The sequence below is a fragment of the Psammomys obesus genome, unplaced genomic scaffold (assembly GCF_907164565.1).
Source record: "Psammomys obesus unplaced genomic scaffold, mPsaObe1.curated_primary_1811, whole genome shotgun sequence".
NCBI classification, from domain to species: domain Eukaryota; kingdom Metazoa; phylum Chordata; class Mammalia; order Rodentia; family Muridae; genus Psammomys; species Psammomys obesus.
In genome coordinates, this window is record NW_026592509.1 from 2614087 (window position 1) to 2636878 (window position 22792).

The 22792-nt window shown below is 47.8% G+C and overlaps 2 protein-coding genes across 2 annotated transcripts in view; one reads left to right on the top strand and one right to left on the bottom strand.

Annotated features, from left to right (window-relative positions):
• The first annotated feature begins 180 nt into the window (after nucleotides 1–180).
• Nucleotides 181–10948, top strand: LOC129681577 (sialic acid-binding Ig-like lectin 12). Its single transcript, XM_055613577.1, has 7 exons — nucleotides 181–613; nucleotides 805–1077; nucleotides 1266–1313; nucleotides 2350–2607; nucleotides 3450–3543; nucleotides 3892–3973; nucleotides 10545–10948. The coding sequence occupies exons 1-7, from the start codon at nucleotides 181–183 to the stop codon at nucleotides 10731–10733; spliced, it is 1377 nt and encodes a 458-aa protein (XP_055469552.1). The 3' UTR covers nucleotides 10734–10948.
• A 4260-nt stretch (nucleotides 10949–15208) lies between these two features.
• Nucleotides 15209–22792, bottom strand: part of Ceacam18 (CEA cell adhesion molecule 18) — an 18768-nt gene continuing 11184 nt past the window's right edge. Inside the window, 7 exon segments of the mRNA XM_055613467.1 lie at nucleotides 15209–15437; nucleotides 17293–17456; nucleotides 17458–17519; nucleotides 17522–17575; nucleotides 17578–17658; nucleotides 19505–19531; nucleotides 19534–19569. Coding sequence (XP_055469442.1) covers nucleotides 15209–15437; nucleotides 17293–17456; nucleotides 17458–17519; nucleotides 17522–17575; nucleotides 17578–17658; nucleotides 19505–19531; nucleotides 19534–19569 — 653 coding nt within the window.

Genomic DNA, 22792 nt, shown 5'->3' on the forward strand with positions numbered 1-22792 from the left:
TCCAAGGGTCGAGGGCCCTGACATTGCCTGGGTCTAAAGCTCCTCCTCCTGAAGCAGCCTCTGCCCTGGCCTCACCCTTGCTTCCGCTGGGGCCTCCTCCAGGCCTTGCACTTCTTAGTTCCTCAAAGAAGAGCCCAGAGAAACAGACTTTTTCTGGTGGCCCTGCAGCTTCAGCTGGACATGCTGCTGCTGTTGCTGCTGCTGCTTTGGGGAATAACGGGGATGGAGGGTGGGCCTGGGACCAACGAGGATTACACCCTGACGGTGCAGAGGGAAATTGTGGTGCAGGAGGGCCTGTGTGTCCTTGTACCCTGTAGTTTCTCCTACCCAGGGAGCAAGGAGCATTGGACTTACTCAGGCCCACCAATTCGTCGATATTGGTTCCAGGAAGGAACCAAGATAAAGGATTCCCCAGTGGCCACAGATAATCCAAAGAAGTCACCACTGCCAAAGACCCAAGGCCGATTCCTCCTGCTCGGAGACCCGTGGAACAACTGCTCCCTGGACATCAGAGAGATCAGGAAGGAGGATGAGGGGTCATACTACTTTCGCATGGAGAGTAAAAAACTGAAGTATAGTTATACCAATGACATGATGACTCTGCGTGTGACAGGTCAGACATGGTCTGTAAAGAAGCAGTTGGGGAACATCGTGGGAACCACAGGTCTGGGATAGGATTCTGTCCTGGGAGCAGCTGGGTCTGAGCATCAGGGCTCAGGGTTGGAACTGGATCAGAGCCAGGGCTGGCCCTGAAGATGCACCTCACCCCCTCCTGATGCTCCATTTCTCCCCTTTTCTCACCAGCCCTTACTAACACTCCCCACATCCTTATCCCGGAGACCCTTGAGGCTGGCCGTCCCAGCAACCTGACATGCTCTGTGCCTTGGGATTGTGAGTGGACGGCACCTATCAACTTCTCCTGGACTGGTACCTCTGGGTCCCTCTTGAGCTCCAACACCTCCTCGGTGCTGACCATCATCCCCCAGCCTCAGGACCATGGCACCAACCTCACTTGTCAGGTGACCCTGCCTGGAACTGGTGCAAGCACAAGAATGACCATCCGTCTCAACGTGTCATGTGAGGCTGGGCTCAGATGTCTGTTTTCCTAATGTAAAGTGGTCCCCCGGGGGGGCCAGGGTCTGCACACTGGATCCTAAAATCCTCATTAGGGGGATTGTCAGGATGATGGGCTCCTGCCATACCCACCTAGACAGCTGCTGGGGACAGAGGGTGGTTGCTGAGTCCACTGTGTCATTCTCTCTTAGATGCTCCAAAGAATCTGACTGTGACTGGCTATCAAGGAGCTGACCAAGGTAGGAGCCATCCTAGGTGGGGACTGTCACACCTCTTCAGCTCAGGGTAGGCTTGTTCTTCTTCACACTGGACTCACCCTGGAGACAGAGGCTCCTTGTTGGGGAACCACTGGATCATCCGGTCTGAAACTCGTAAGAGTTTTCAACAGTCAGTATCCACCCCTCACTTTCCCGGATGGGCAATGCCTCTTGACTATCATAGGCAAGGGTGACCTGCACACATCAGAGCCACACCACTCAGAACCTTCTCCCCACTTATGGATCTGCCTGCATTGTCCCATAGCTGTGCTCTGAGTTCTTGTTAGACAGAGAACTGTCTAACCATGTCTGTTCTCAGAAGCTCGGTCTCCAACCTACCAGTGACCAGTGTCCTGGCCACATATGTCGGGCTGAGCCTGAGCTTGTCCACCTGAGGTTCTGAGAGGAACCCGTAGCAGAGATAGTCTTTGGTCTCCATGACTGCAGCGCCCAGAACAGATGGATCTAATTCTGTGGGTTTCCAGTACCAATAGGCAGCAAAAGCATGGAGTTCACACTGCCACCATCAATGAACAGTCAATAGGTCTTGGATCTATGGCCACAGCGTGTGTGTCTGAGCGACAGACTTCTAAAGTCAGGGAATGTGGCTCAATTAATAGAATACTTGCCCAGCATGTCCAGAGCCTTGGGTTTGATCTCCAGGATCCCATAAGCTGGGTGGGTGGTGCATACCTGCACTCAGGAGGTGGAGACAAGACAGTCAGAAGTCCAAGGTCATCCTTGCTAGCCTCTCTCCCTCTTCCCCTCCCCATCTCGGTCTGACTTTCTCTCATCATCAACTCCAAATATATGCCTGAGTCACATGTTCTCTCTAATTGTTGAGGCTTGTGGTCAAGCAGTTCACAGTAGAATAAGACAAGTTCAGATTCTTGCTGTGGTGATAGGTGAAAGCCCATGTTTTTCTAGCCTTTGCTCCCTATTGTGTGTCAACCCCCCTTTCTGGAGTCTAATGTCCCTTCTCTTAATCTCATCACACTGACTCTCTCTTTCTCTACAGAATCCACAATCCTGGAGAATGGCTCATCTCTTTTCGTCTCTGAGGGCCAGTCTCTACGTCTCTTCTGTAGCACTGACAGCCATCCCCCTGCGAACCTAAGCTGGTCCTGGGATAACCTGAGTCTGTGCCCCTCAAAGCTGTCCAAGCCTGGGCTCCTGGAGCTCAGTCCAGTGCAGCTTAAACATGGAGGAGTGTACACCTGCCAGGCTCAGCATGCTCTGGGCTCCCAACACGTTTCCCTGAGCCTGTTTCCACAGAGTGAGTGACTTGTGGGCCGGAGGCAGGCAGCAGGAGAAGCTCGGCACCTGCCCTGTCCTTGCCATGTTGCCTTAGCTTCACAGGGGCTTAGCTTCAGGTTGAGCTCAGCTGCGAAGCCTGAAGCCTGTAACTTTCTGGCCAACCAGAGCCTCATTATCTTATTCCTGCTGCGAAGAAGGGGAAGGTGGAAGGGGCTGGGGAGGAGGTTACTTCAGGAAGCAGCGAATCCTGAGTAGAGGGGCTGGGACTTAGCTGGGTTAGCTTTGAGCATAAGGTCTTTGCCTCTGCGGGGCCGGGAGAAAGGGCCATTTAACAAGGGCATAAAATTCAAGGGAAAACTGAACCAAAACAGTGTAATAACAAATGTGAAACTACTCAGTAGTCAAACCTGTGTGGTGGTCCATGCTCCAGCCCCTTACTGGGGAATTCTAGGCAGGCACTCAACAGTTGACCTATATCCCCAGGCCTCGTCTTTATCCCACTTTGGCCTCAGAGGTAGCTGGAATAACAGACATTCTCCATGACATCTGGCTGTGATGAAATATTCCTTTGCCTGTTTATGAATCTGGGGTTAGGTCCTAACACATGCTGAGCTACATTTAATGGTCTAGTTAAAATGCAAAATAATTCTATGCTGAAGAAGATACCAAACTAAATCAAGACAAACTGCTGCCAAGCTTTTTCATGTCCCCTCTGCCCTCTCTGGTCCTTCCATCTATCCCAGAAGGCCTCTGATCTGGATATCTGAGCTAGAGGTGAGAAAAGCTGGAAGCCAAGATTCCTTCATGGGGCCAGGGTGGGTAGGAGAGGAGGGGCGCTTTCTTAGAGTTCTCTATCTGCAGGCCGTGCAACTCTATCCGAAATGATGACGGGGTTCTTTGCGGGTACAGGGGCCACCACCCTCCTTTTCCTGTCTTTCTTCATCATCATTTTGGCGTGAGTTTCAGCCTCAGTGGGGAAGGAGGACCCGGGGTGAGGGACAAGCCTGGCACCTGACCCTGAGTCCAGACCTGGAGGGTGGGGAGCCAGGAATCAGTGGGGGATCTGTGGTCCAGGCATGTGGTCAGTGTGGGGGACTCGGGAGTGTGGCAACCTTCAGGTCCCACTGTCCCAGATGGTGGGAGCCACCTTTCAACACAGGAACCTCTGTGGCAGGACCACCCACCATCTTTACCACCCTTCCGAGACTTAGTTGCAAGCAGGCAGAGAGCGGGGGAGGGGGGATTCTGCTAGCCGCTTCCCCTCCTGCCCATACTGAGAGGCTGCCTGTGTCCTCACACCCAGGGTAAGATCCTACAGGAGGAAACTAGCCAGGCCAGCTACAGGAGCTACGTGCCCAAATGCCCTCAAGGCCTCAGTGTCTCAGGTGAGTGACCAGCATCCTCCTGCCTGGACACCCCTCCCCTGGGGTGGAGCCTGGCTTGTTCTGCTGAGTGTGATTCAATTTGGGTGTCCTGAAAGCACACCTCTCTAGTCCATTTCCCAGCCGGGTGATGACATGCAACGCCCACACTGCTTTCTCCCTGGCTAGGCAGGGAAGGGAAAATGACTCAGCTTATCTTCTTTTCTACCACAAGTTCATGGGTTCTCGTCCAGTCTCCCTCTTCAGGACACCAAGATGCAGCACCCTCTCTGCCTTTTGGTTCCTTCCATGTCTCTCTCTCTCTCTCTCTCTGTGTGTGTGTGTGTGTGTGTGTCCTCCTCTCTTCCCTCTTACTTCCCCATTAGCCTGTTTCTCCATTAGCCTGTCTTTATCCCCATTTCTGTTTTCTCTCTCTCAGTTTCTCTCTTTTCCTCTTCCCTCTCTCTATTCTCCTTCTGTCTCTCTGTCTCTCCTTCTCTTTCCCTTCTTCTTGCCTTTCCTCCCTTTCTCTCTCTCTTCTTCTGTCTCCCTCTCCCTTGTATCTCTCCTCCTCTTCCCTCTTTGTCTTCTCTCTTCCATCTTCTAACTCTTCGTATCTCTCAGTGTCTTTCAGTGTGTCCCTCTTCCTCTTCCTCTTCCCACTTCCTCTCCTCTGGCCCTTGGGCTACCCTGCCTGCTATCTGCTACCAGGAACGAGTTACTAGCTTTATTCAGTTCCTCTGCATTTGAATATCTGTTCCCGGACCCCACTGAATACAGTAATACCTCCTGAACTTCTTCCTTTGTTTTTCAGGACAGGGTATCTCTGTGTCTCCCTAGCTGTCCAGGTTTGTAGACCAGGCTGTCCTCAGACTCAGAGATCCGCCTGCCTCTGCCTCCCTGAGTGCTGGGATTAAAAGTGTGCACCGCTATGCCTGGCCCTCCTGAACTTCTTATGAAGGGTGGGCTGACTCTGTAGCTGCTGAGCTTTGCTGCTCCAGCCTGAAAACCATCATAGGTCATATGTAACTGATGAGCATGGCTGCATGTCCATAAAGCTTTATTTATAAAAATGAACAGTGGGCTAGATTTGACCCAAAGGGTGATTTAACCCAAACTCCTCAGCCCATATGGTGAGGGGAGAAGCTTGCCTCAGATGCAAAATTTAAGATAGTGCCAAAGTATCGGTCATTGATACTCTGTGTGTGTGTTGTGTTGTGTGTGTAAGAGTGTGCACTCATTTAGAAGCACATGCACGTGGAAGCTTGACGTTGATGTTAGGGATTGTCTTCAGTGGCTCTTCCACTTGGTCACTGAGGAAAAACCACTTAATCCAACCCCTAAGATCACTGATACACTATTTTCATTAGCCAGCTTGCTGTAGGGATCCCCTACCTCTGCCTTCTAAAGTTAGAATTATAGATGGGCCACCACACCCAACTGGTATTTATGCCATTTCTGGGGATTCACACACTGGCCCTCATGCTTACGCAGGAAGCACTGAGCTGTTGCCCCAGGTCCTCTCCTTTCATCCATTTGTGAAATGTGAAGTACTTACAAAGACACCAGCAGACCAGGTGCCAGGGACCCATCTTTAGAGAACCTTGGACTCAGTCATGTTTTATTCCAGAGGAAGGTGCTTATCAGACCACTCAAACAACCAACAAAGACCAATATATGATTAAAAGATAGAGACGTTTATTGGGAGAAAATGAAGGTACAAAGACTAGGAAGTGCTGGGAAGATAGGCTGTGTGGTTGGTTGGTTGGTTGGTTGGTTGGTTGGTTGGTTGGTTGGTTAACTATCTATCTGTCTGTCTGTCCATCTGTCTAATCCATCATAGTTATCTATTCTCTGTCTATCTCTATATCTCTATTATCTATCTACTATCTATCATCTATCTATCCTCTACCATCTATATATATATATCTGTCTGTCTATCTATCTATCTATCTATCTATCTATCTATCTATCTATCTATGTATCATCTATGTAATCTGTGCTCTAGATTTTGGTAGTCCCGTGTATCATAAAATTCACCATTTGTCACACTTGCGTAACAGCTGCCTGGGACTTCTTTGTCTTGAACAACTAAAACTCCATATGAAGAGCTGTTCCCATTCCTCCCCAGGCTTCCCTCCCCAGCACCCCTGGCATCCACCATTCTGCTCTCTGTGTATGTGAATCTGACTTCTGCAGATAACCTCCTATGTGAGACCACACTCTATTTGTGCTCATGTGGCCGGTTTACTTCATTTAATATGCCCCCAGGATCCTTGTCGTAGCATACTACAAGATTTCTCGCCTTTTTAGAAGGTTGATTCCACTGTACGTAGCACAGCTTCTTTAGCCAGCTTCTGAGTTTCTTCTATCTTTTTACTGTTGTGATGTGCACATTCATAAATGTGAAAGATCGAGATTGCGTTTTCAATTATTTTAGATATATACCTGCATTATTGGGTCATATAGTTCTACTTTTCATTCTTTTTTAAAAAAATTTTATGTGCATTGTTTTTTGTCTGCATGTATATCTATGTGTTGGATTGTGGAGTTACAGACAGTTGTGAGCTGCCATGTGGGTGCTGGGAACTGCACTCGGGTCCTCTGGAAAAGCAGCCAGTGCTCTTAACTACTGAGCCATCTCCCCAGACCGCATTTTTCATTTTTTGAGAATCTGTCAACTTGATTATTTTCTGTTTTCTTTTGTATTATTTTTGTAGTAGATATCCTAGTGAATGTGAGGTATTATTTCTTTGTTGTCTCAATTTGCATTTTAAAAATAATAATAGTGAATATCTCTTCTCTGTATATCTTTCTGGAGGGGTCTCTCTTCCAATTTTGTCTGTTTTTCTAGTTGGGTTGTTTGTTGTTGAGGAATTACAGGTGTTCTTTATCTGCTCTGGCTCTTAGTCCCTCCTCTGATATAGAGCTTCTAAACAGTTTCTGTAGGTTGAATGTGGTTTTGGTTAGTGATGAAAGAGACTGGATCCTGCCACTTGATTATTCCAGGTAGAGGGAGGAGCCGTCACCAATTCTCAGAAGCAGGAGGCACCCAGCAAGTGGAAGAGCAGCCTTGAGGACTGTGTGGAGAGACAGGGGAAGTGTAGGCCACCACAGGAAGCAAGTTTGGAGAACTTGAGTGTGTAACTCACTTCTGAGCAAACGGATCACTATGAGGAACAGTCTGTTACCTCTGTTGGTGCCTGTGGTTGCATCAGGCAGATGTAAGGGAAGGGCAGATCCAGAGGCATTAGGAAGCAGAGAGTCTGGGCTGGCCGATGGATAGCTCATGAGGCAGAGATGAAGGGAGTGTGTGGGAGCTGAGGGCAGGGTTCACATGACAGGAGAAGAAGAATGAAGAGCAGACATCAGGAGAAGGCCAGTGAAGACACTGCAGGAAACAGTTTGGGGCAGAAAAGGAGGAGGGCAAACTGTTTAACCACTTGTGTGAAAACCCACACTTGAGTGCAGTACTCATGAAGGACAACAGAGGGAGTTAGATGCCTGGAGCTGGGGTTGCAGGCAATGTGCACGCTGGGAACCGAGCTCTGGTCCTCTGTCAGACCAGTGTGTTCTCTGAGCCATCTCTCCAACACTGAGTGTGTTGTTTTGCTAATTGTTTGACAAGAGTCAAGGGTTTGGATACAAATGCTTCAGCCTTACAGTGTTTCCAGTTATGCATTTTTAGATTTGTGAGTTTTATTTTTAAGATTTTATTTATTTATTTGTTTATTTATTTATGTTTGTTTGTTTGTGCATGCATATGTCAGGATGTGCAATCAGAAGACAGCGTTCAGGAGTTGGTTCTCTTCTTCCACCTTGGAGATCCCAGGAATTGAACTCAGGTCATTAGGCTTGTCAGCAAGCACCTTTAACTCCTGAGCCATCTTGTCTGCCCAGCTTACAAGTTTTAAGCTTTAACATCACACCAAAGCAATACCCATTCTGTGGAAAGCTTACTTCTAAGTTTGAGTTTGGGCTGTTTACTAGAACTAGTAACATGTGGCCCAACACTCTGCTGTGATTCTGGGCAGTAGCCACATGCCACAGCCCCAACTCCAGCCTCCAGGCTATGAGGTGTGTGGCTCCTGGTTTCCCTCTTCCTTTCTTCCTTCCTTCCTTCCTTCCCTTCCTTCCTTCCTTCCTTCCTTCCTTCCTTCCTTCCTTTCTTCCTTTCTTCCTTCCTTCCTTCTTTCCTTCCTTTCTTCCTTTCCTTCCTTCCTTCCTTCCTTCCTTCCTTCCTTCCTTCCTTCTTTCCTTCCTTCTATATATACTGGCTATTCAATACATTGATCAAGCTATTCAACACTTTATTATAAAATTGACTTTGTGTCCAATGATTTTGCCCTAATGTAGGCTACTATTAGTATTCTGGGTGCATTTAAAGGTATGTGAGATAGCTCAGAGGTTAAAATGTTCTCTGTACCTGCAGAAGACTCTAGTTCAGTTTCAGCACTCACATCAGGCAGTTCCCATCTGCCTGTTACTATAGCTCCATAGGAGCCAACCACCATCTTTTGGACTTTATGGGCATTTCTCTCACCTGTTCACACACCCACACACAGATATACACACATACACATAAGTAAAAATAAAATAAATTTCAAAACATTAAATGTAGGCATGCTTAAACTTGGGTATAGCTAGGTACAACTTGGGTCATATGAATGAAAAGCACCGTCCTTTCTTTCCTTTCTCCTAGTGTATGCGTATTGAGGGCATGCTCCTATACCTTTCATTTAATCTGGTTTTCGCTCAGTACCACCTGTGAGGCACATTACATGTTTACAGGTCCTAGATGTTCAGTGTATGAGCTTCTTAAGGGGCCTTATTCTTCCCATCAGCTATCACTTCTCTGACTGGCTGTTTCTTACCCTGCTCTACTATACTGTGAGCTTCTGGAAGGCGGCACCATGCCTGAACTGAGGCACTGCACCTTGTCACTTACCCCTTCTTGCCTGTATCATAAGTCACAATTATGCATCTGTTGACTCATTTGCTTTGAGAAGTGTCTTGCTATATATTCCTGTCAGACTCAATAACCATGGCGTAGTCCAGACTGGAGCTCACAGGGGTCCTCCTGCCATGTGCGGGTCCTTCCCCAGTGCTGGGACTACAGAAGCACCATGTGGAATGCTCAAATAGATGCTACTATGAGCATCCTCAGTAAATGAATGACGTACACAAGGCTGGGGCTGAGGAGGTAGCTCAGTGGGTAAATGCTTGCAAGCATGAGGAGTTGAGTTTGCTCAGCAGCACCCATGTAACACCAGGCACAGTGGCGCAGACCCTCAACAATAGTGCTAGCAGAGACATCTGGACCTGGGCAAAATGGTGAACTCCAGCTTAGTGAGCAATCCTGTCTTAAAAATAAACTGAGCACCAGAAAGGAAGACATCTGGTACAGACTTCTTGGCTCTGTATTCACATGTGTATGCACACCACACAGATTTAATACACATATCAAGAAAAAAAAAGCCATGGTCCTATGTCTAGCATATCCATTCCACCTTGGAATATCCAACAACCATCTAAGAATCTCACATGTGTCCCTGGTTATTAGGGTCAAAAGAACTGAATTGTAGGTATAATCTCTGCTGTACTGTATGGATTCTTCACCCATCAATAAGCAGCTGATTGGCCTAAAGCTGAGGCCAGAAATAGGAGGGAAGAGGTCCAGTAGAGAGAGTGAATGTTGGGATAGAGTGAGGTGCATGGGGATTCATTCTGGAACACTGAGGACAGACGCATGAAACCGTAGCAAAGGTAACCAGCCATGTGGCAGAACTTAGAATGGAATAAATGGTTATGAGAATCATAATAAATAGTTATGAGCAAGTTAGGGAACATGCCTAGCTATATTGGCCTAGGCTTTTGTAAATATATGTGTGTGTGTATATATGTATGTATGTATGTATGTATGCACATATGTGTGTATGTGTTCGGACTCAGAGTCATAATTTCTGGGAACAGGGTATGGGTGAAAAACATGGTTTCAAAAAAAAACCCATAATCACTAGATTATGGTTTTGACTGGGATTTTGGTTTGGCTTTCTCTTTATGATAGCCTAGACTGACCTGGAACTTACTGTGAAACCCAGGCTGGTCTTGAATTTGTAGTGAGTCTAAAATGGCAACTATGCACCAGCTTTCCCAGGTCTGGATGAATTGCTTGGTATAAGTTGCTTTTTCCATCATATATATATAACAGAGACAAAAATAACATCTTGCTGGTAGACTTAGGGAGACTGGGCAAAAAGTATTAAATGTTTGGAGAAAGTAGGAACAAAGGTGATTCCAATGAAAATGCACATGAGAGGTTGGAGAGATGGCTCGGTGGTTAAGAGAGTGTGTTGCTCTCCCAGGAAAGCTGAGTTCAGTTTCCAGCACCCACGCTGGGAAGCTCACAGCTTCCTACTTACTCCATCTCCACAGAACCAGATGCCTTCTTCTGGCCTCTGCAGGCATTGCGCTATATATGCATACACCTACACACATGCATGCAATTTAAGATTAAAAGTAGACGTGGAGGAGCGGGTGAGGGGCTCCAGGGGTCCCTGCTGTCCTACCTGACTACCTTCCTCTCTTTACACAGAGTCCCCTAGTGGAACTCCAGGTGAATGACAGCTCTGAACCCCTGCCTTCCACAGCTGATGCAGCCCCCTCCTCCACAGAGGAAGACATACATTATGCATCTCTCAGCTTTCACAAAATGAAGCCCAGGAGCCCACAGGGGCAGCAGGACACTACCACTGAGTACTCAGAGATAAAGTGCCACAGATGACTGCACGGCCATGACCACGGCTGGAGGAAGCACAGCTGCCACAGGATGAAAGAGACACCAGAGCCTGGAGAAGAGTCCCCTAGGGTGGCATGTGCTGCGCAGGAATTCGAAGCCATTCCTCTCGCGACACAGGCTTTCTGCTACTGCTCACAGCCCGTACTCCCTGTCCACCCAAGCCCCAGACTCTGGAAACCACTGCCGTGCCCTGGAAGACATAAACTTGACTTTTTCTTAATTGTATGTGTGTAGATGTTTTGCCTGCATGTATATCTATCTGTGTGCCAGTTACATGCCTGGTGCCTGCAGAGGCCAGGAAAGGTCATCAGAGCCTCTGGAACAGGAGTTTCAGAGAGTTGTGAGCTGCTACATGGGTGCTAAGAATTGAACCTCGTCCTCTGGAAGAGTAGCCAGTGTTCTTAACCATTGAGCCGTCTCTCCGGCCTTGAGATTGATCTTTAGATTTAACTTTACTTTTAATGTCATATATTATTTACACAGTGATGGTTCTGCTATAGTTTCTTCCAAGTGCGTCACATACTTTGGCCATTTTCATTCCTTCTACCTTCTCCTGCCCACCTCCTATTAGTTGCTAGTCCCCTTTCTCTACCCAAACAATCCCCTCACTAGTTTCATGTTGTATGTTTTAGTTACTTTTCTTGTCTTTGTTGACAAAACATGGCAGAAATGTGAAGGATGGAAAGGTTTATTCTTGTCCACGGTTTCAGGCTATTGTGGTGAGGAAGGCAACATGATACTCAAGACGATGGGTAGAGGCTCAAGACATGGAGTGTAGGCTCCACAACTTGAGGGACCAGGAAGCAGTGAGCTCAGGCCAGCACCAGAAGTACTGATCATCTTCCAGCCCAGCCCCAGACATCTGCTTCTACGAGTTGGGCCACATGCCCGAAAGGTTCCATGGCTTTAGAAAATATTGCCACCAAGTGTCCAAGTATATTGGCCTGTGGGGACAATGTACATTCAAACCAGAACTAGATGAATGGGTGATAGACAGACAGACAGATTTTAGATACAGGACAGACAGAAAAGGGTTAGTAAATGATATGTAGACAGATGATAGGTAGAAGATAGGTAGATAGAGAATAGAAAATAGAGAGATGATAGATAATGAGAGAAAGGTAGATGGTGGATGACAGAAGATAGATTATACAAGATAGAAAGAGAGAGATGACAGACAGACAGACAGTCTGACAGAGGTGCTGCTCGGCTCTGCTTTGTTATATGAGATGTGCTGATGAGCGCAGCTCAGGGAAAACTGCCAACAGAGGCTCTGCGGATGCTGAGGAGCTATCAAGAGTGTCCTAACTTGGTTTCCTGCTCCTGATTTTTTTAAAAAGTGCCTGTACTTTGTGAGGGAAAAGCACTTTAGAACCCAAAGCATAAAGAAAAACTACCATGAGAGGAAACACATATAATACTTAACATTTTTGCAATTTTTTCACCTGCACGTGAACATAAAGCTGCACTGAGTTTATATTTGTGCTGTACCTATCATACCCATCACTGTTGATTATACTTTTTGGTTTGGTTGGTTTTTGGTGATTTGAGTGACAATGGCCTCCATAGACTCACAGGGGGTAGCATGACTGTGTATGTGGCCTTGTTGGAGTAGGTGGCACCAATTGTCTGAACTTAAAATTGCTTAATTTCTCTGTCATTGGCAAAACCAATCTGAGCATCTTCAAAGAGTCTTTCAAGATGGCCTAGCATCTGAAAAAGGATACGGAGTTGTAAACACTGGGAGGAGGAGGGGTCTGGATTAGAGCCTGGAGCTCCCCCATGACTGCGCCCCAGCTTAGCCAGCTCTGATTGGTGCTGCTGAGGGCCAGGCTGCCTGTGATGTCATCCCTTGTCCAGGCCCCACAGAGAATCTTCCAATCCATCTGGAAGCCTAGATTTCTTCAGTCCACGGAGACTGAGATGGTTGCCTCCCCAGAATGTTCTAGACACACTTTGTGCTGGCCCAGTTCAGCTGGTCCCCTTAGGAGACTCATGCTCTCTTGTCTCCCTCCCTCACCTCCTTGCCTGGTTGGGTTGTCCTCTAGGTCTGTCATGGACACTTATGCCTGGTTTCTCCTGTGGAAAGAAATCACATCGTGTGATCTTAAAGTCCTTGGAAAAAAAATAGAAAAAGGGGCCCAGTTCCTTCCATACACACACGCTTGTGGAAGAGAGGAACGCCCATGCCCAGAGTTCCTAACACTCCCACCCATACTTTTTAATATTAATTTATTTTAATGTCAGAAAAATGATTTTCGTAACCCACCTGTTCTAGGTTCACTTCTCCTGCCATGATAAAACACCCAGACCAAAACAATGTAGGAGCAGAGAGGGCTTGTTTCACTTAACAGTGCCAGGCCACAGTTCACGGCTGAAGGAAATCAGGGCAGGAGCCTGAAGGCAGGCCTGCTTGCCATGCCACACGGCACGACATCCAACTGAGAAACTTACAAGCCAAGAAGCACAGCAGAGATCATGGAGGGTGCCGCCCCCTGGCTCCACAGACCGGCTTTCACCCAGCCAGCTTTCTTAGAGTACTGCCAGCACATCAATGTCACCACCACCACCACCGTCTTTAGTAGTCACACCTTTAGCACCGCAATCCCTGCTGTGTATTGGATCTAGAATGTTCCCTATAGGACTATGTATTAAAAGTTTAGTCCCTAAAGGACTGAGATTTGTGAAACCCTTAAAATGTAGGACCTAGTGAAAATAGGATAGATTGTTGGAGGGGGTACCATTGAAGGGAGAATTGGAAGCTCGGCCCTTTCCCCCCTCCTTGCTATCTGTTCATCACAAGGTGAGGAGCCAAAATGTCTTGCTTTGACACAGGTCCAGTAGCAACGCAAACAACTGATCATGAACTGAAAGTTCTGAGACTGTGATACAAGATATATCTTCGTTTTTATGTTAATTGACTCAGGTATTCTGATACAGTAGCAGAAAGCTGACTGACACTATCACCGTTGTCTGCATTATCACCAGCCATCACCACTACCAACTCATCTCTTCACTGTCTTTGCAAGAGTTTCCATTGCTGTGATGGAAGGCCATGACCAAAGCAATATGGAGAGGAAAGGGTTTATTTTATCTTATAGTCTACCATGAAGGGAAGGTAGGAGAGGATCTCAAGCAGAAACCTGGAGGCAGGAACTGAAGCATAGGACATGAGGATTGCTAATTCCTGGCTTGCTCAGCAAGCACTTTACTGAGCCACGCCCTCAGCCTGAGTCCTCACTGCTTACTGCCTTTTCCTTGGCTCTCCCTGATCATGCCAATTTCTCTTCTTGTGGCAAACGGCTGTGTGGCTGCTAGGGAGAAAGGGGTGCTTTCCTCATTGGCAAAGTTGCTCCAAGTTCCTGATTTTAAAACCACAGGAAACATCTATTCTTGCGGTGTCTGGACTTTCACCCATCTTCCCACTTTCTCCTCTGGGAGGTACCATGTAAACACACAGCGAGGGCACAGGCTGTGGGGTCAGAGTCCCTTGTAAAGGAATCTCTCCACTTTCCCATCAGCTGTGGAGTCTTGGGTCATGTACTCAACTCCCCAGGGCTGGGTTTCTTCACCTGCTCGACAGAGGTGATGGTATTGAATCACTCTCTGTGCCAGAAGACTGTGGCTGGCACATAGAAAGTAAATGCTGGCCAGTCTTGTCTCTGGTGGAATTTGCTATGACTCCATGACAGGGGTCTATGGATGATAGATAGAGTGACGGGTCCTTAGAGGATGAGGAGGGTGTCACTGAAGGGCTCTAGCAGGCCTGAGTAGGGTGAACAGGGCTCAGGTAGGCCTTGCTCTTTCTCCATTCTGTCTGCCTTGTTAAACTGTTAGATTACATTCCTAAAGCTAGCTGCCAGGGTCTATTCCCTTGAACACTTTCTCTTCCTGAGGCTGACTACCCAGGTCCAGATATCAAAGTATTGAAGTCCAGCAATCAAAAGTACCTTTGGTTCACCTAGCTAACACGCTCAATTAAAATTAAACACCTCATCCTAACACAGTATTCCTTCTTTTTCCTTTATGAACTGCTATTTGCCTATGGGCCACATCTGTCTCCCCTCTACCAAGAGGCAGTCCTTTGTCCCCCTCAGGGAAAAATATCCCTTTACCCCCCCCCTTGTTTCTTTTCCCTTCTTCCTCATCTTCTGTCTACTGACTTTGTTTCTCTCTCTTTTTCTCTTCTTCTTCTTCTTCTTCTTCTTCTTCTTCTTCTTCTTCTTCTTCTTCGACAGGACTTTGTGTAGCCTTAGCTGTCCTGGACTCAATTTGTAGACCAGGTTGGCTTTGAACTCATAGAGATCTGTCTGCCTCTGCCTCCCTGAGTGCTGGGAGTACAGGCATGCACCACCATGCCCGTTTTATCGATGTCTCTTATTCCCCAGCTTTTTGTCCCTTTGAGGCAAATAAATCTCCTTTGTGCTGAGGACTTGGATCTAGGTTGTCCTGTGCCGATGTCAGTCCTTTATGTCAGAAGTTGTAAGTGGGGTGAAGCTAAAGAGGGGCCTCCTGACACAGGCACTGCCTAGACAAAAACGTATGGGAGGGAAAGTTTGGAGAGCTTGGTGGCTGATGGCGACTTCCTTGGAGAAGGCCAGCTGGGCCTCCATGTCCAGCACAGTACACTGGTAACTGCCCATTTGCTCCCAGGACAGACTGGGGAGCATCATGTTCTCTGAGATGCTTCTTCAAGCTTTGGGGCATGTTGAAGATGTGGTCCGTTAGAGAGATATCAAGAGCTCTACGATAAGGCAAAAGAGAAGCCCCAGAACTGAGAGGGGCAGAAGAGGGAGGGGTGGGGAGCAGGCTGCGCAGCCCTGGGCAGGGCCTGAGCCATTCCGTGCCTCAGCTGCAGTGACAGGAAGTTCTTGCTCATGAATAGATGGCCTAATCGCTGTTCTTTTTTCCTCTGTGTGCCTGTGTGCTGTATATGGGACGTGTGTTTTTGGGTGAGGGCCCTGACACACGCATGCTGCTGGGCGTGTGTGGAAAGCTGAGGACAACCTGGAGGATCAGTCCTCACCTTCCACCTTGCTTGAGGCAGGGCCATTTGCTCACCTCTGTGTCCCCAGGCTGGCCAGCCCATGAGCGTCCCTGGACTCAGGGGGAGTGCGGGATTGCAGGTGTCCATCACCACGCCCAGCATTCAAACTTCATGCTTTCTTGGCAAGTGCTTTACTTACTGAGCCATCTCTCCAATTTCGCTCCCCAATAGCTGTTTGGGGGTGCCCAGCACCCTCATCTGAGGAGCTGGAACAGGTGGCTTTGGGGCTACTCATAATAATTAGATCCCCTCTCTGAGTTTCATTTGATTTACCAAATTCTCTCCAAACGCACAGAAAACCAATGGCAGATATTTCCCCTTTCTACAGATGGACCAGCTGGGGAACACAGTTCCTCACTGAGAAAAGATCTGGCTCAAGGTCACAATGCACAGTCTCAGGAACAAGCAGGGGACTTCCCGTCTTCAGAAAACCACATTTTCCCCCGGGTACTAGGGCACCAGCGGGAGCCGTTTGCAGCTGATGGATCTCCAAGGCAGCCATGCTACTTTCTCTGGGCCTGGAGTGACCATCACTATCATGGAAGAGATTGCCATAGTGAGCTACAAAATACCTGGTCCTACAGACACGGCAACAAAAATACAATACAGTGATAGCTAGGTCTGTGGTCATACAGACACCAGGAGGTAACTTCTTTCTCAAGCCAGGAGAAGACTAGGAGGAGAGTCTTCCCTTGGTATGTCTCCACATGAGAACAGTCTCTACCTGCCCCTTGTGAGAGGCAGGGGACTCAGCTAGGACAATGCCTAAACTTCCAGCCCACAGAAGTCAAGCTGTGGTCCCAGCTCTCAGGAGGCAGAGGCAGGAGAATTGAAAGTTCTATGCCAACTCGAACAGCATACTAAGTCCCAGCTAGGGATACAGCTCAGTGGCACAGCCGCTGCCTAGAATCCCCCAGTGAGGGGCCAGGGTGTAGCTCAGTGGTAGAGTGCTTGCCTAGCATATAGAAAGCTCTAGGTTCAATCCTCAGTACTAAAAAATAAATAAATAAAATTAAGTAATTGGGTTGTTTTTTTTTTTTTTAAGCCTCTAAACAGTGGTTCTCAACCTGTGGGTCAGGACTCTTCTGGCGGGAGGGAAGGGGTCACATATCAGATATCCTGCATATCAAACATTTACATTATGATTCATAACCATAGCAAAATTACAGTTATGAAGTAGCAATGAAATGATTTTATGGTTGGGATCACCACAAAATGAGCAACTGTATTAACAGTTTGCAATAGCAGGGAGGTTGAGAACCGCTGCTCTAAAGTGTGGATGTTACACAACAGCAGAAAAATAAATACTCTCTTCCGCCACTGACGAGTGCTTGGAAGCGCCGAGTGATGCACTCTGAGAAAAAGCTAGAGAAACACCTTCCTGGGCTCCAGTGTCACTTTCAGGCAATGGAGACGCTGGGCAATATCCCCTCCCAGGACCTCACTCTCAGAACCCTTAGGAAAAGCTCCACGTTTACTGTTGGAGAAAGTGGCTACCTTGCCAACTCGCTTAGAATCTCGAGCCAGCCAGTTGCTCTTTGGGTCCTGTTGCTAGTGTCCACCTCAGCAGTCTAGCATCCTGTGTCATTTAACACCGACCTCCTTGTCGCCAGGCTAATCATTCCAGTCACGTTCTCACGACCACTGTACAAGGGTCGGGGGGTGTCAAGTATGAAGGGGTTTATAGCTGAAAATCATGTTTCCTGTACTGTTGTCCATGCCCGGTACCAGCTGAACGCCAGGACTTTTTCCGGGACATTTTCTAGGATCAGAATGGTTGGTACTACTCAGCTCCTGTGAGTGAGTCTGGGCTGATGAAGATCTAGGCAGACCCCTGGCAGATCCCACAAGTCAGCAAACTGGCTGAGGAAAACAGAGAGAGGGAAGGAAGAGGAAGAGGAGGAAGGAGAAAGGGGAAGGGGAATAGGGAGGGGAAGGGAGAGGAAGAAAGGGGAGAGAGAGAGAGAGACCAAGGTTATTATTTTTTCAATTCTGTAATAGTCAGAATTTGAATCTGCAATGTCTCCCATAGGCTCAGATTTTGAACACTTGGTCCCAGGTGGTGGCACTATTCTGGGAGGCTGTGGCCTTTGGGGATGAGGTCTAGGTGGTGGAAGTAGTTCCTAAGGGTAAGAGCTCATTCCCAGCCCCTGGCTCCAGCCCTGCTCTGTGCTGCTGGTGTACACTATGGTGTAAACAGCCTCCACCACACCGTGCCGCTGCTGCCATGAGCTGAACTGTTTGACAACGGCTCCCCCCCCCCCCCCCCCCCCGGCCCGCGGCAAGAGCCCCTAAACCCCCCCCCCCCCCCCCCCCGTGCGCTGGACTGAGACATGAGCCAATAAATCTTCCCTCCTCTGTTCCTGTCAGAAATTGTCACAGTGACTCCCAAGGAACTAATACTATGAGTTAAGAGTTCTCAGTTCATCTGGGTCTAGAGTTGGCTCAGTGGTTAGGAGCACTTGGTGCTCTTACAGAGAACCTGGTTTTGGCTCCCAGCAGTGATAATGGGTGGCTTAGAATGACTGTAATTCCAGCTCCAGGGTCTCTGATGCCTTTTTCTGGCCTCCACGGATACCTGCATACATGTGGCAAACACACATACACTTGTGAACACATATATACATAAAATAAAATAAATCTTTAAGACTTTCCTCCTTGGTCCTTATATATTCTTTCCTTGTCCTTTCTCAGCTCATCCACTCACCCTCCAATCCATCCTTCACGTGACAGCCTTGTGGACTGTAATAAAACCCAAGATGTGACCCTTCTCTCCTCTGTTAAATAACCTTCTGTGCTTTTCCCCATTCCTGACACACAGATCTCTGCCCACTCTCACCATCTGCAACGTCCCTTTGTACTCACTTCTCCTTTCTCCTTAGCACCGATGTCTCCTGACCAGCCTGGGCCAAGTGACCCTGCTGGGCTTCCTAGCATCCCCTTGCCCAAGCCTTGACCATGTAGATTTTTGGTTTGAGGGCAGACCTGTGAGCTCTAGGCAGACAGGGCATGGCTGTGCCATTAAGCCCTGGGCATTTAGCTCTCCTGACCATCTCGGGGATAAATGCAGGGAAGTCTTTCTGAGACTGACACAATTTTGATTGCAGATCTGAATGCGCTGAAGTGAGAGTGGATGGGGAAGGAGCTGCTACCACCTTAGACCCCTTACTCTGAAATGCCCTAAGTTTGGCTGCGGGGGAGAGGAAGGTGCCTAAGAGTCCATCCCATACTTCGGGGTGAACACTGACATATTCAAGACTGGTATCTGTGTCTCCTAGCAAATCACAGTAGCTGTGCCTCTCAGGGGGTGTAAAGGATCCTGGAGAAAGAGGGGATTAGAAAGGGACACAGACTGGAATCCAGAAGGTGAGCGAACCCCGGGGAACAAGGAGTCTCTGCAGGGAGGTAGGGTCCAAGTTCACCAGTCCATGTCACAGATAGATATACCTGAAAGCTCCACCCACCTGTGGCTCCTGCTGTGGCTGTGTGTATGCTTATGTCTGAGTCAGGGTGTCTCATCTACCTGTGGCTCTGTGGGTGAGATATACCCAGATGTGTGTGATCACCAGTTCTGGTGAGGGTCCTATCTCCAGTTCTCTTCCTGCATCATAGGGCTTCTGGTTTATGCCTCAAGAGGTCTTCCTGCCCCTTCCTAGCTAAGCGCTTGGCTGCTCTCACTTCAGCCTCAGAAAGCAGATTCTTCTCTTACCTATGAGGGTGAGCTGCCTCCAGGGGTACAGCTAGGCCTGGAAATGTCCACGAGCTTCTTGGATCCTCCAGAGTTCAAGCAGGTTCCAGTGCAACATCCCAGGCCTGGCCTCCCCACTCCAAGGTGGCTCCTCCTAGGATGGGCTTGCCTGCCAGTGAGGTGGGCCTACAGCAGCACCTCTTATCTTTATGGCTCTATGTTGTCCTTCAGCATTCACTTACTGCTGTAGCTCTTGATATTTTTTCTGCTTGTGATACAAACAACAGCAGCTTCTTACTAGTTTTCAGAAACTGGAAAACACAGAAAAGCAGTTACAAAGGCAAGAGCATCATACATGTGTTGGCTGTTTAAATTTTTTTTTTCCAGTACAGGACCTTGGATGCTCATGCTAGGCAAATGCTCCACCACTGAGCTATAGTCTCAACCACACAGAGCATTTGTGTGTGTGTGTATGAGAGAGAGAGAGGGAGGGAGAGAGAGAGAGAGAAAGAGAGAGAGAGGGCCTTCTGCATGCCTTTATGTTTTTAAACATATCATTTATTTGTGTGTGTTTGTTTGTTTGTTTAAAGAGAGTGTGTGTGTGTCATGATGTGTGTATTGGTTAGAGGATATCCAGGAATAGACGGGTTCTAGGTATTAAACTCGGGTCATCAGGCTTGGTGGCAAGCATTTTTACCTGCTGAACCATCTTGAGGGTGAAAGATTGTATGTCTCCTTCCCATTTTATCTAGTTTTCATGTTCAGGACTGTGAGCAATCTTTTGATTGTGTCGTCTCTGTTTCTGGCTACGCTTTTTCTCTCCACAGCGTAATTCCCCATGTCACACTCCCTCATGTTCTTCATCAGACCATTTTTAAAGACCTGTACTAGCCCACTCAAGCAAAACTTCATGAAGCCATAGCCATACACACGAGAGACACAGCCGACAACAATCCACAATACCAGCAACAACACGGAGGGAAGTCAGGGCAGAAACTTGGAGGCAGGAACTGAAGCAGAGACCATGAAGAAATGCTTCTGGCTAGCTTGCTTCTCATGGCTTACTTGGCCTGCTTTCTTATACAGCCCAAGACCTTTTACCCAGAAGTGGTATCACCCACAGTGAGCTGGGACTTCCCATATCAATTACTAGTTTAAAAACATGTCCTACAGATTTGCTTAAAGGCAACCTGACAGAGGCATTTTCTTAATGGAGGTTCCTCTTTCCAAATATGTCTTGATTTGTGTCAAACTGACAAAAGTAGCCAGCACCCAGACCCGTGGTGCCCCAGCTGGGACTTACCTGTTGCTTTTTACTACCTTCCTATAATAAGATAAGCCCATTGTTTACATCGGAGCTGTCATGATCTAACGACCTGGACACACCCTCAGAGATACACTGCTAGGCATGCCCACAACATTAAGTTGACATGTTAAATGTCACAGGGCTGGAAAGACGGCTCTGCAATTAAGAGCACTTGCTGCTCTTCCATAGGGCCCAGATTTGGTTCCCAGAACCAACATGGCAGACCACAATTGCCTGCAACTGCAGTTCCAGGAGACGAGATACCCTCTTCTGCCCCCTGTGGGCTTCTGCATGCATAAAGTGCACATAAATACACATTAACAAACAAACAAACAAACCTTCAAGGGTGTGTGTGTGTGTGTGTGTGTGTGTGTGTGTATGCGCGCGTGTGCGTGCGCTGGAAAGATAGCTCAGCAGTGAAGAGAGAGTACTGCTCTTGCAGAGGACTCCAGAGGTTTGGTTCCCAGAACCTCCTTACAACTGTACCCTGGCACCAGGAGCTCTAATGCCCTCCTCCTCACTACATGGGCACCTGCGCACACACCCCAACACCCACACAAACAAATTATTGGAAATAAAAAAATCTTAAAAATCACTCAAAAAAAAAAAAAAAAAAAAAGCACGGGTGAACCTTGCCTGGAAAGAATAAAGAGCAAACAGTATTGCCTCTCTCTGTAAAGCGGCGGGAACTCTTAGGTGAACTTGACAACTTCCCAGGCTCCTGAGTTACTACGTTACACAGTTACATTGTTACTCTGTGATGCTCCTGTCTCCCGCCTCCTGAACCAAGATGGCAGCTGAAGTTCTGTCAATGTGTCCAGGGGTCAGAGAACAGGAAGTGGGAGGTCTTAGGAAGAATCCCTTGAGTGAAGGACACTCTCTGAGTGGCTCACAGCACTTCTGCCTGTATCTCATGGGGTCACCCTTAACTGGAGGAAAAGCCGATGGAGGTAGACTCTAAAACCTCTTTTCTGTGGACTTTCATCTAGATGAGGTCCTTACTACTGAGGAAGAACAGCACATTCTTCATTGTACTTTTTTTTCCCTTGATGCCAGGGATGATGTTGGGAATGAGCAAACAAAAGTTATTCTAAGTACTACCATTTCGTTTTCAAACTCCATTTAATCATAGGGGGAAACTAAGTGTAAGGACTCAGGCCCTAGGGAAACTGAGGACTTCCCAATAGCTGGACAGCATCTGTTGTAAGGAGACAGTTGTCTGAGTGCAGACTTCTCAAGGACAACTTCTCCATCTTGATAGAAGGATCAAACAAGTTCATGTTCCCAGACCCAGGGACCTACTCCTGTCCTGATTGATGGAAACTCCCTTGATCAACCCCCAATGTTAAAATGTAGCACAGAGCTACAGCCCACCCTGCTCCCCTTTGCTTCATGGTTTCATTCTCTAAATATGCTGTACAGTGTCCCTCCAGGGTCACAGTTCAGCTCCCGAGTCTGTTCTGAGGCCCTGATTAGTGCTTGACTAAAGTCAATTGTTGTCATCCTCATAGACCTGGTGTTTGAGTGGTGTTGGATTTAAGCAGACCCCAGAGCAATGGGATCCAGGGTCGTGCACACCCTAGACAAGTGATCTACCACTGAGCCACATCCAGATTGTGGAGACAGGATCTTGTTTTGTAGCTAGGCTAGCCTCAAACTTGCCATCCCCTTGTTTCTACTTCCTGAATGCTGGGATCACAGCTACCTGTGGAAACCTGGCTATCTCTGTAGCTTCCTATCAAAAGAGGGAAAAAAAGACAATAGACCTTCCCAGTGCAAAAGCATTCCCTGTACAGTCAGAGTAGATGCTCACAGAAAAATACCCATGCCTTTCTATTTATCACATCTGCTCAAACACCGTCACCCCAAATTATCTTACCACCAGGGGGAGCCCCGGAGTTTGAAACACATCAACCTGGGTTGTAGTCTATATTCTCCAGGAAAAAGGAGAGCTGGAGAGAGAGAGAGAGAGAGAGAGAGAGAGAGAGAGAGAGAGAGAGAGA